This window comes from Crocuta crocuta, unplaced genomic scaffold, assembly GCF_008692635.1.
Source record: "Crocuta crocuta isolate KB4526 unplaced genomic scaffold, BGI_CrCroc_1.0 scaffold102, whole genome shotgun sequence".
NCBI lineage: Eukaryota > Metazoa > Chordata > Mammalia > Carnivora > Hyaenidae > Crocuta > Crocuta crocuta.
This window is the reverse complement of record NW_027530019.1, coordinates 6,012,236-6,025,479: the sequence shown is the minus strand read 5'-3', so window position 1 is coordinate 6,025,479 and position 13,244 is coordinate 6,012,236. Positions and strand designations below refer to the sequence as shown.

At 38.9% G+C, this 13,244-nt stretch overlaps 1 protein-coding gene across 3 annotated transcripts in view; it reads left to right on the top strand.

Moving 5' to 3' along the window:
- The window catches only part of SLC12A1 (solute carrier family 12 member 1), a 98,754-nt gene that overhangs the window by 33,554 nt on the left and 51,956 nt on the right, over positions 1 to 13,244 (top strand). For all 3 annotated transcript variants that reach the window (XM_077764326.1, XM_077764325.1, XM_077764327.1), the window contains exon 9: positions 10,744 to 10,828. In XM_077764326.1, the coding sequence (XP_077620452.1) occupies positions 10,744 to 10,828 (85 nt within the window). The remainder of the gene's footprint in view (positions 1 to 10,743; positions 10,829 to 13,244) is intronic.

Here is a 13,244-nt window from a genome sequence, read left to right as displayed (position 1 = left end):
CTTTCCTTTTTGTTTCTGATCAAACTGGCTTTATCAATTTTGTCAAATCTTTCAAAGAATCAGTTTCTTTTTTCATTGCTCTGTTCTACTGTTTTTGTGGTTTCGATAGTATTGATTTCTACTCTAATCTTTATTATTTCTTATCTTCTGATGGTTTTGGATTTTATTTGCTGTTCTTTCCCCAGCTTTTTAAGGTGTAAGGTTAAGTTGTGTATCTGAGGCCTTTCTTCCTTCTCTAGGAAGGCCTGGATTGCTATATACTTTCCTCTTACAACTGCCTTTGCTGTGTCCCAGAGGTTTTGGGCTGTAGTGTTATCATTTTTATTGGCTTCCATATACCTTTTAATTTCCTCTTTAACTTCTTGGTTAGACCATTCATTCTTTAGTAGGATGTTCTTATATCTCCAAGTATTTGTTACCTTTCCAAATTTTTTCTTGTGGTTGATTTCAAGTTTCATAGCATTGTCATCTGAAAATATGCACTGTATAATCTTGATCTTTTTGTCCTTTTTGAGGACTGATTTGTGTCCTGGTATGTCATGTATTCTGGAGAACGTTCCATGTGTGCTAAAGAAGAATGTATAATCTGCTGCATTAGGATGGAATGTTCCAAATATAGCTGTTAAGTGTATCTGGTCCTGTGTGTCATTCAAAGCATTTTCTTGTTGATTTTCTGTTTAGATGATCTGTTCATTGATGCAAGTGGAGTGTTTAAGTCCCCTATTATTATGGTATTATTATCAATGAGTTTCTTTATGCTTGTGATTATGTATTTGGGTGCTTCCATATTTGGAGCATAAATATTTATGATTGTTAGGTCTTCTTGGTGGATAGACCCCTTAATTATGATATAACTCCCTTCTTCATCTCTTGTTACTGTCTTTAAAGTCTAGATTGTCTGACATATGTATGGCTACTCTGACTTTCTTTTGTCAACCATTATCATGATAGATGGTTCTCCATCCCCTTACTTTCAATCTGAAGATGTCTTTAGGTCCAAAGTGGGTCTCTTGTAAACAGTATATCAATGGATCTTGTTTTCTTATCCATTCTGTTACCCTATGTCTTCTGATTGGAGCTCTAACCGTTGATGTTTAGAGTGAGTACTGAAAGATATGAATTTATTGCCATTATGTTCCTTATAGAATTGGAGTTTCTGGTGGTATTCTCTGGTCCTTTCTAGTCCCTGTTGCTTTGGGTATTTTTTTCCCATCTTTTCTCCCCTCAGAGAGTCCCCCTTAAAATTTCTTGCAGAGCTGGTTTAGTGGTCATGAACTCCTTTAATTTTTGTTTGTTGGGAAACTTTTTATCTCTCCTATTTTGAATGACAGCCTTGCTGGTTAAAAATTCTTGCCTGCATATTTTTCAGATTCAGCACACTGAATATATGCTGCCACTCCTTTCTGGCTGGCCAAGTTTCTGTGGATAGGTCTGCTGCAAACATGATCTGTCTTCTCTTGTATTCTAAGGACTTTTTCCCTTGCTGCTTTCATGATTCTTTCCTTGCCTGAGTGTTTTGTGAATTTGACTATGATATGCCCTTGTTGATGGCTGGTTTTTGTTGAATCTAATGGGAATCCTCTGTGTTTCCTGCTCTTTCTTTTGGGGTGAATTCCTTTGTTTTGTCATTTTGAGAGGAGAAAAGGAAATAATAAGGTGAAAAAGTAAAATTAAAAAATTAAATACCACACACACACACAAGTATCAAATAATGTATGCTAGATCCTAGGTGTTTTTTGGTCTGGTAGTTGAAAGGAGCTTGACAGAATTGAGAATAAAGATACCAAAAAAAGAACACTTTTGAAAAAAATTGAAAAAAATGAATACAATGAAATAAAATGAAATGATGGAAGTAAAATAGAATTTGAAATATTTACAAAAAAGTGAAAGATACAGTAGAAAAAAATAAATAAAAATATTTTTAATAAAAATTGAAAATAAAAATAAATTTTTTCTCTTTCTGTATTGAAGATAGAGAAAAGAAACCATAAAGAAAAAAATTGAATAGATGGATCAGCAAACAGTCTGATATATGATTGAAATTACATCGTTTTCCCTTAGAAGTCAAACTATGAAGCACTGTAAACTAAGCAGGTATACACTAAGTCTGTAAACCAAGCAGGTGAAGAGACTGGAGATGTTCCTGGTTAGTGAGGTTGGCCCTATTGGGCGGGGCTTAGTGTAATGGCTCCATTTTCCACTAGATGGCGCTGCTGAGCTTACCGGGGTGGATTGCTGCCGCTCTCCTAGGTGTGTATCTGCATGCATCGGAGGGGTGAAAATGTAGTCACCTAGATACCCAGTCTTCAGTATCAGAACTCTGTTGTCCCGGCCAGCAACAGTGCACCTGTCCTTTGTCTCTGGCTTCCATCCACTCCCCACTTTTACACTGTCAGTGACCAAGCCATCAGGTTGCCAAGGCGGCACCTCCCTCCTGAGTTTTATCTCATGAGCAGATGTTTCCCGACCCCTCACTTCTGAGGGACTGCGGGGTTGACGCGCTCAGATCTTCTGGGGGAGGGTCACACCGAGCAATGGCCTGGTGCCAGCTGCACCAAGACAGGTTCGCAGTGATGCCCAGAGACTGCCGCAGGGTGCCAGCCTGCCCCAGAAAAAGTTCACGTGATCGTGCATCAGCAGCATTTCAGGGACTATGTTAAATCACAACACACATCTGACAGCAGGCTTCACCCTTAACGTCCTTGTTCCAGCACCAGCGAATGTGGTTGTTCTCTGGGGTCCACTGGGGCCTCTGGAGGCACACAGCCTCTACCAAATGTCCTCCCAGCAGGGGGACTGCATCTCCCCCTTGGCCCTAGGACCCACCCAGAGCTCACTCTACTCCTGGGGATTCACGCTTCCAACCAGAACGCCACCAGGTATCCAGCTGCAGACTTTCAGACTCTGCGCTCCCCCTGTTTGTAGAGTCTTAATGGAATTTAAACTCTCTCTTTTCTCCCTTTTTTGTTCAGCCCCTGCGGCTGTTTCTGCTTTGGAAGGTACCCAAATCTAATCAACACAGTTAAGATGTGGGTTTAAAGATGCAAGATCAGGATGTGGTTGACACTCAAAAAGCCTCAGTCTATTGGATTGCTTGTGTATTCTATCTTAAAAATATATAATATTTAACAAAACAAGGTTAAAGAAGGCTAGATTTTTAGGTAACTGCTGGGGAGATGGAAACTAACATTTAAAGTAAAAACCAAGAATTTGTCAAAGTCCTGGTCCCTGTCTAGGTGAAAGGGAGCCAGAACAGACAATGTGAATATATGCCTATTAAGATACTGGTATCCTGATTTAAATTGTGTCAAGTCTGACCCTCATGTATATTCTAAGTAAGTAATTTCAGATTTTGTAGCAGATGCAAACTACATAAGAACTAAGTTTTCATGTTTAGGTACATGATACCTTCTACTGTCATACCTCATATCGTTATATATATTTCTTTTATCCCCCACTTAAATTAATATTGCCCTTTTTCACTTAATCTTCACATTCCACTCAGGTCATAAGAAATAGTTAATCAATAAAATAAAACTTGAAATATAGCAGGAACTGGGAGATTGAGAGGGACCCAATTCAGCCACAATTATCTTCTTCTTTTGATGTATTGCTCAACTGCATCAGTTAGCTGAATTCACTTTTGGAGATAATAGCTGGGAAGGAGAAGCCTGGGGTATATATGTAGCAGAACAACCTATGTGCACATATGCCTTTTTTATTTTTAATTTTTAAACCTTATTTAATTCCAAGTTAGTTAACAAATAGTGTAATAATGATTTCAGGAGTAGAATTTAATGATTCATCACTTACATATAATACCTAGTGCTCATCCCAACAAATACCAACAAGTGATGTTAATACCCATCACCCATCTAGCACTGCCCTCCAGCGACTCTCAGTTTTTTTCTCTGTATTTAAGAGTCTTTTATGGTTTGTCTCCCTCTGTGATTTTATCTTATTTTTCCTTCCCTACCCCTTTGTTCATCTGTTTTGTTTCTGAAATTCCACATTTGAGTGAAACCATATTGTATTTACCATTCTCTGATTGACTTATTTCACTGAGCATGATACNTATATATATATATATATATATATATATACCACCTCTTCTTTATCCATTTGTCAGTCAATGGACATTTGGGCTCTCTCCATAATTTGGCTATTGTTGATAGTGCTGACATAAACATTGGGGTGCATGTGCCCCTTCAAATCAGCATTTTTGTATCTTTGGATAAATACCTCATAGTGCAATTGCTGGGTCGTCAGGCAGTCCTATTTTTAATTTTTTGAGAAACCTCCATACTGTTTTCCAGAATGGCTGCACCAGTTTGCATTCCCACCAATAACACAAAGGTGTTCCCCTTTCTCTACATCCTTTCCAACATCTGTTGTTTCCCGAGTTGTTAATTTAGTCACTCTGACCGGTGTGAAGTGGTATCTCAGTATTGTTTTGATTTGTATTTCCTTGATGACGAGTGATGTTGAGCACCTTTTCATGTATCTGTTAGCCATCTGGATGTCTTCTTTGGAAAAGTGTCTATTCATGTCTTCTGTCCATTTCTTCACTGGCATATTTGCTTTTTGGTGTTGAGTTTAATAAATTTGTTATAGATTTTGGATACTAACCCTTTATCAGATACACCAAATCCAGATATCTTTTCCCTTTCTGTTGGTTGCCTTTTAGTTTTGTTGATTGTTTCCTTCACTGTGCAGAAGCTTGTTATTTTGATGAGGTCCCAACAGTTTATTTTTGCTTTTGTTTCCCTTGCCTCCAGAGACATGTCTAGTAAGAAGTTGCTGTGGCTGAGGTCAGAGAGGTTGCTGCCTGTTTTCTCCTCTAGGATTTTCATGGTTTCCTGACTTACATTTAGGTCTTTGCTCTATTTTGAATTTATTTTTGTTTATGGTGAAGAAAGTGGTTCAGGCTCATTCTCCTGCACGTCACTGTCCAGTTTTCCCAACATAACTGGCTAAAGAGACTCATTTTTCCATTGGATATTCTTTTGTGCTTTGTCAGCGATTAGTTGGCCATATATTTATGGGTCCAATTCTGGGTTCTCTATTCTGTTCCATTGATCTATGTGCACTATCCTGCCTTGTTGATTACAGCATTGTAATACAGACTGATGTCCAGAATTGTGATAACCTCCAGCCTTGGTTTTCTTTTCCAACGTGATTTTAACTATCAAGGGTCTTTCCTGGTTTGATACAAATTTTAGAATTGTTTGTTCTAGCTCTGTGAAGAAAGCTGGTGTTATTTTGATAGGGATTGCATTGAATGTGTAGATTTCTCTGGACAGTATCAACATTTTAACTATATTTGTTCTTCTGATCCATGAACGTGAAATATTTTTCCATTTCTTTGTGTTTTCTTCAGTTTTTTCATAAGCATTCTATAGTTTTCAGCATATAGATCTTTTATCTCTTTGGTTAGGTTAATTCCTAGGTATTTTATTGTTTTCAGTGTAATTGTAAATGAGATCAATTCCTTGATTTCTCTTTCTGCTGCTTCATTATTGGTGTATAGAAATGCAACTGTTATCTTTACATTGATTTTACATCCTGTGACTTTGCTGAATTCAGGTATCAGTCCTAACAGTTCTTTGGTGGAGTCTCTTGGGTTTTCCACATAGAATATCACATCTCTCCAAAGAGAAAATCCTTCTGATTTGGATATCTTCTATTTATTTTTGTTGTCTGATTGCTGAGGCTAAGACTTTCAACACTTTGTTGAACAACAGTGGTGAGAATAGACATCCCTGTTGTGTTCCTGACTTTAAAGGGAAAGCTCTCGGTTTTCCCCATTGAGGATGATATTAGCTGCAGGTCTTTCATATATGGCCCTTATGATGTTGAGGTATGTGTCTTCTATCCCTGCTTTCTTGAGGGTTTTTATCAAGAAAGGATGCTGTATTTTGTCAAATACTTTTTTGCATCTATTGAGAGGATCATGTGATTCTTGTCTTTTCTTTTATTAATGTGATGTATTGACTTGTGGATGTTGAACCAGCCCTGAAGCCCAGGAGTAAACCCCACATGATTGTGGTGAATGCTGCTTTTAATGTATTGTTGAATTCCATTTACTAGTATCTTTTTGAAAATTTTTGCATACATGTTTATCAGGGAGATTAGCCTGTAATTCTCCTTTTTATTGGGGTCTTTGTCTGGTTCTGAAATCCAGGTAATGCTGGTCTCATAGAATGACTGTGGAAGTTTTCTTTCCATTTGTGTTTTTTGGAACAGTTTCAAGAGAATAGGTGTTAACTCTTCTTTAAATGTTTTTAGAATGTCCCTTGAAAGCCATCTGGCCCTGGACCCTAGTTTGTTGGGAAATTTTTGATTATTGATTCAATGTCTTTAGTGGTTACGGGTGGTTTAAATTTTCTACTTCTTCCTGTTTTAGTTTTGGTAGTGTATATGTCTAGGAATCTGTTGATTGCCCAGTTTGTTGGCGTATAATTGCTCATAGTATTCTCTTATTATTGTTTGTATTTCTACGGTGCTGGTTGTGATCTCTGCTTTTCTTTTTCTTTTAATTTTATTTATTTTGAGAGAGAGAGAGAGAGAAGACAGAAGGAGAGAAAGCATTCCAAGCAGGCTCCGCATGATCAGCACAGAGCCTGATGTGGGGCTCGAACTCACAAACTGTGAGATTATGATCTGAGCTGAGATCAAGAGTTGGGCACTTAACCAACTGCATCACCCAGGCACCCCTCTCCTCTTTCATTCATGATTTTGTTTACTTGAGTCCTTTCCTTTTATTCTTGATAAATCTAGCTGAGGGTTTATCGATTTTGTTAATTCTTTCAAAGAAACAGCTCCTGGTTTTGTTGATCTGGTCTACTATTTTTTTTATTTTGATATCATTGATTTCTGCTCTAATCTTTATTATTTCCCTCTTCTGCTGGTTTTGGGCTATATTTGATATTCCTTTTCCAGCTCTTTAGTGTAAGGTTGGGTTGTGTATTTGAGACCTTTCTTCCTTCTTTAGGAAGCCCTGGATTGCTATATTCTTCCATCTTATTACTGCCTTTGCTGCATCCCAAAATTTTTAGATGGTTGTGTTTTCCTTTTCATTGGCTTCCATGTATTTTTTAATTTCCTCTTTAATATTTTGGTTTCATTCTTTAGTAGGATGTTCCTTAATCTCCAAATAGTCATGGTCTTTCCAAATATTTTCTTGTGGTTGATTTCAAGTTTCATAGCATTCTGGTCTGAAAATATGCATGGTATGATATCGATTTTTTGTACTTGTTGAGGGCTGATTTGAGATCCAGTATGTGATCTATTTTGGGGAATGTTCCATGTTAACTCAATAGGAATGTGTATTTTACTGCTTTAGGATTAAACGTTCTGAATATATCTGTTAAGTCCATCCAGCCCAGTATGTCATTCAAAGCCATTGTTTCCTTGTTGATTTTCTGTTCAGATGATCTTTCCATTGTGGTAAGTGGAGTGTTAAAGTCCCCTACTATTATGGTATTATTATCAATGAGTTTCTTTACGTTAGTGATTAATTGATTTTTATATTTGGGGCTTCAAGTTTGGGGCATAAATATTTATAATTGTTAGATCTTCTTGGTGGATAGACCCTTAATTATGATATAATGCCCTTTTACATCTCTTGTTCCGGTCTCTCTTTTAAAATCTAGTTTGTCTGATATAGGAATGGCTACTCTGATTTTCTTTTGACCTCCATTCCATGATAGATGGTTCTCCATCCCCTTACTTTCAATCTACAGATGTCTTTAGGTCTAAAATGAGTCTCTTGTAGTCAGCATACAGATGGGTCTTTTTTTTTTAATCCATTCTGATACCCTATGTCTTTTTATTGGATCACTTAGTTCATTTACATTTAGACTGATTATTGAAATTCATGAATTTATTGCCATTGTGTTGCCTGAATATTTGGTGTTTTTGGTGATCTTCTCCGGTCTCTTCTAGTCTTTGCTGCTTTTGGTCTTTTTTGTTGTGTTTTGTCTTTTCTCCACTCAAAGAACCCCTCTTAAAATTTCATGTGGGGCTGGTTTAGTGGTCATGAACTCCCTTATTTTTTGTCTGTCTGGGAAAAGACAACGAAAAAAAGTTAAAAAATTAAAAATAAAACAAATAAACCAGCAAACAGAATGAAACCCAAATGAAGAGACATCCAGTTTCCCCTAGAACTGAAACTTTGCAGCACACTATAGTCTGTAAATTAATAAACAGGTGGAAGGGATTTGTGTTGGTTTTCTGGGGGACATGCCTAGAGGGCGCAGGTGGGCTTGGCTTGCTGTAATATCTCTGTTCTCCTCTTAGTGCCGCTGCTTAGCTTACTGAGGTTGATACATGTGTGCGTGCTAGAAGTGAAAATGGCTTCAGCCAGCTCCTTTGTCTCTAGCGCAGGAACCCCATGCCCTCACTGACCCTCAGTCAAGCACCCTTCTTTGTCTCAGGCTCCTGTCTGACCCCTGCCTCGACCCTGTCTGTTCCAAGCTGCCTGCCTGCCAGGTGGCACTTCCCTCCAGAGTTGAATCATAAATGGGGCTGTGTTTCAAAACCCCACACTTCAGAAACCTCCACAGCTTTCTGCGGTACTCTCTGGGGGAGGGTCTCACTGAGCAATGGCCGGATGCTGGCTTGCCCCAGAAAAATGTTCCTGCCGTTGTGCAGCAGCAGAGGCCCCGAGTTTATGGCAAAACACAACACACGGCTGGTGCCAGGTTTTGCTGCCCTCTGGTGTCTTTGTTCTAATATCGGTAAATGTGGCCACACCCTGGGGTCTGCTGGGACCTTTCCCTGTAGGGAGCCCATATGGCCTCTACCAAATGGTCTCCAATCAGGGAAACTGCTTCTCCCCATATGATCCTTCAGACCATGCTGCCTGTTCCTGGGATTCACCCGACTTCTTTACCAGAGCACTGCCAGAGGCACTGAGCTTGAAACTTCAGACTCTGAGCTCCACTGTTAATACAGTCTTGGTGGCATTGAAACCCTCCCCTTTCTCTCCATCAATAGTTTTGGGGAACAGCTTTCTTGTTCAATCCCCTGTGAGGGTTTTCACTCTTTCTTTCTCTCTTTCTCTCCAGCTACTTTCAGGGGGAGTGCTTTTCTTGTGTGAGCTCCATGCGCTGCACTTTCCCCTTTTGCTTTCTTTGTCATTTCTCTGTGAAAATGACTCCCTGCCCTCTGTGGCTCTACAGCTTTTCTCCCCCCCAGTTCACTCTCCGCACTATGTACCTGCCAAGTTCACTGGCTCCAATTATACAGGTTCTTGCATTAATCCTCAGATCAATTTCCCGGGTGTTCAAATGGTTCGATGTTGATCTAGCTGCATTTCAGGGACAAGACAAGCTCCGGGTCCCCATACTACTCCACCATCTTACCTCCCCTGTGCAGATATTCCTAAAAGAATGGGGAGGAATTAATGATCACATAGTGGCGCTGTAGGACTGGCATACTCCCAGTAGGGGCAAATTTGCTTGTATATTTATTTCCAGCTGTCAGGTTGGGTCTATATTTACCATGACTTGGCCTCTCTGATGGATTTTCCCTTTAATATTTATTTATTTATTTATTTATTTATTTTTTGGGAGAGAGATAGCTTGAGCAGGTGAGGTGCAGAGAGAGAGGGGGAGACACAGAATCCAAAGCAGGATCCAGGCTCCAAGCTGTCAGCACAGAGGTGGATGCAGGGCTCGAACCCACAAACTGTGAGATCATGACCTGAGCCAAAGTTGACTCCTAACTGACTAAGCCACCCAGGAGTACTCCGCCTTTTTTTTCTTTTTTCTCTCTAATGGAGTTGATCAGCACATTTAAGTTAAAAACAAAAACAAAAAAAATCTCAAACTTTGGCTGCATTTATCGCTTATTTGTATTGACAAATCTCAGGTCCTTTGGTGGGGGAACTAATATCTACTGAGTATCTATACTCAATTCAATATTTATTGACTCCTACTATATGCCAGGCACTGTCCTGTATAAGCAACAAATACATTAATATCTCTATTTAATAATCCCTGTTAAGGTGAATTCAATTATTTAGAAGTTATGCTGTATGGAAATTGATTATGATAGGATTTAGCCCCCAAAATGAGATATAAAATGGTATCTTATATATGATGCAAGCTCAGCTCAGTAAATTTATATACATTCATAAGCAAGAGAAAAGCCCATTTTCTGGTATAAGCTTATATTTGCCTCTTTCTTTATGCTTGCTTATGGAAATCAAATATTTCCCATCGTAGTCATTCCTAAACTAGATTCCAAATGGGAAATTTGAGGGATTGGAGAATTTAGTAGATCATCCTTTTTGCTTAAAAGTTACTTTTTTTAAAAAGCAAGCCTAAGCTTGGTACAAAACTAATACATGTGCACACACACACAGAGATATTGCCAATGTGTATCAATGTGCAGGATGTGTTTGGGGTCTTTAATACTTTGAGGTCTGGTACATCTGCAAGAAATTCCCAGGAGATAAAGGGGAGGGAGACACATTAGTGAGTGAGCTATTTTACTTTTCTATAAAAACTCTGTCCTGTACAGTTAGATATCTTTTACATTCAGCACAAAGTTCTAGAGATTTCTTTTTTCACTCTGAACACTTGAACACCTCCAGAAAAAACTCCAGCTTGATCTTTTCTTTACAATGTGCCTCAGGATAGGTAGATGAAAAACTTGAAACACTGTAGTAACTCTTAAGTCATTTCTATTTCTTACTACATCCTGTCTCTTCATCCCACCACATTATTTTCAAAGGATCCCCAAGATGCCATCCCCAGAGGAACCATGCTGGCCATTTTCATCACCACTGTTGCCTACATAGGAGTTGCGATTTGTGTAGGTAAGTTGTATGTCTCTGGTGTCAGAATGCCAGAATTATAAGGAGTCTAGTTATTCTTCATGTCCAGTGGGCTTGCAATGGATCGTAAATAGTAAGTTTTTTTTTAAGACAACATTTTTATTCCTCTCCTGGGTGCTCTAGGGGTTTGAATGCAATTAAGCTATAATATAGGTGTCTCTGGGTCAGGGCTGAGATAGAGTTAATCAGATTGTTATTCTACCCGAACACAAAGAGAATCCCATTTAGCTCCTCTAGGTGATAATCTTACTGCCAAGAAACCACCATCCCTAGCACCCACCTCCCTCGCCTTGGGAGGCAGGTGAGAAACAGAGCTAGAGAAAAGAAGCCAAAAGCAAAACAAGACAAAAACAAAAAGGCTTAGGAAAGTATGAAAGATACAGAATTGATGACTATATCCCCTCCTTGCACTAACTGTCCCTGATATGGAAATGTCACTGTCACTAGTTGGCAGGAGATCAGAACAAGACCCAGCTGCCAGCAGTGTGGGTGGCCAGCCCCCACATTGCTCAGTGAGCAGAAAATATGTGGATGCACCTGCTGTTTCTAAGCTGACTTTCATTCCACCTGGCGCCTGCACCGCACCTCCTTCTGGTTGGGGGTCACCCCCTGCTTCTACCGTAGTAGGAGAGGAAGGAATGGGGAACATTCAGAGACGCAAACTCTTTTCTGTGCACACTAGGGAAGATAGTTCCTCACTGCAGAAGCCGGGATGACCATTTTACCGAAGGGCACATCCCAGTAGTCCTCTGCTTAAAGGAAATTGGGGAAATGCATTTATCTTACCTTGGCTTCTGGAGAAAAAAGCGACACAGTTAACTTAGATTCTTGCTCCTCTCACTGTCTCCTACTTGAAGAAATTTGGATAATGTTAGCTATATTGCTGTGGCATTTTCAAGTTTAGTTACTATGTAAAGAGATTTTATTCCAATACTTTAGAAATTGACACATTTTTAAATGACATTGAAATCACCTTATGTTAAATTTCCCAAATGGCTTTCTATCTCACACAAACTAAAAATGAAGGAATGAGTAAAGTTATAGACCTGATTTCAGAGATTCTTCCAGTTTTTGCCTGGGGGAAAAATCTGTTTCTATCTGTTTCCCTGGAGAGGATAGTCATGAGATCTGTAGCCTGTCATTAGTTATGGTCCATGGCTTGGCTTCATTGAAGTATTGGGAGTTGTGTAATGCAGAAGCCAAAATATATGATTCAGAAAAGTCAGCTTAACAAAAGAACAAAGCAAAAAAGGTAAAATCTGGAATGGATAGCTTTGCTTGGTAGCCAGCGTTCATGATTTCGATGGTTTAAGCAGAGGCTGACAGCCCCCTCCCTCAGGCTATATCAACAGGATTCCTGTACTGTTCATTTTCAGCGACTCAGCTTGAAGATTCTATTATTTTTACATCTTTCGCACATTCACAGGGTATGAATTCCACGGGTAAAATTGAGGATTCCCGTTAGTATCTGTCACTGGGACCTCCCTTGAAGTTATTAGGAAGGGATGACAACTTATACTGGCTGGAGCTGGAGGAGCAAAATGAACAGTTTCATTGGTTGGGATTTAGTTTGCAAAATATGTACCCCTCAGGTAGTTCAGGAAAGTTTCTACATATTTCCCACATATATTCATATCTTTCAATAATCCTATCCAATACGTAGTGGCAGAAATTATAGTTATAAAATTCACAAGGAAAGTCAGTGATTAAAATATCTATCAAGGATCTTTAAAAAGTTCATAACTCTATTTCTAGGAATCTGTCCTCGAGAAATATTTTGAAACATGGAAGGAAGTTTTTGTGCACAAAGATCTTCATCATAGAATGTTTATAGTAGGAAACAACAGAAATACCAAATTGTATAAACATAATGGAATACACTGATATTTTATAGAATATTATTTGACCATTAATAGTACCAAGGAAATCTTAATATTTTATCACACTAAACCATGAAATTCTATATAAAGTAGAATTCTATCTATGTTTAAATAATTATGAAAGGACTATCATTAGTTGAAAACAAGAGCTCAGTTCTCTTAATTACCGGAATTCAATAATGCTGCCCCTTGGTTCTCTCACAGATGAGGAAATAAATCCTTCAGTAGCACCAAGCCAGATATATGAATTGAATACATATTGTGTGCAAAGCACTGCCATGTACATTTCAGAAAATAAGAGAGTTCCAACCCCCAAGTGTCTTACAGAAGCAGGCGAGAGCTTGGACTTAAAGCACCCAATGGCAGCTTGTTAGAGACAGGGGGCGCTCTGAGGATGGGAACCTCCAGGTAACCGTGTCCCAGAATGACAAGAGAGGATGGCAATGGACCTGCTCAGACCCAAAGTAAACTATGATTTCAGCAGAAAACCCTATGGGGGCAGAACTCTTATAAAGCAA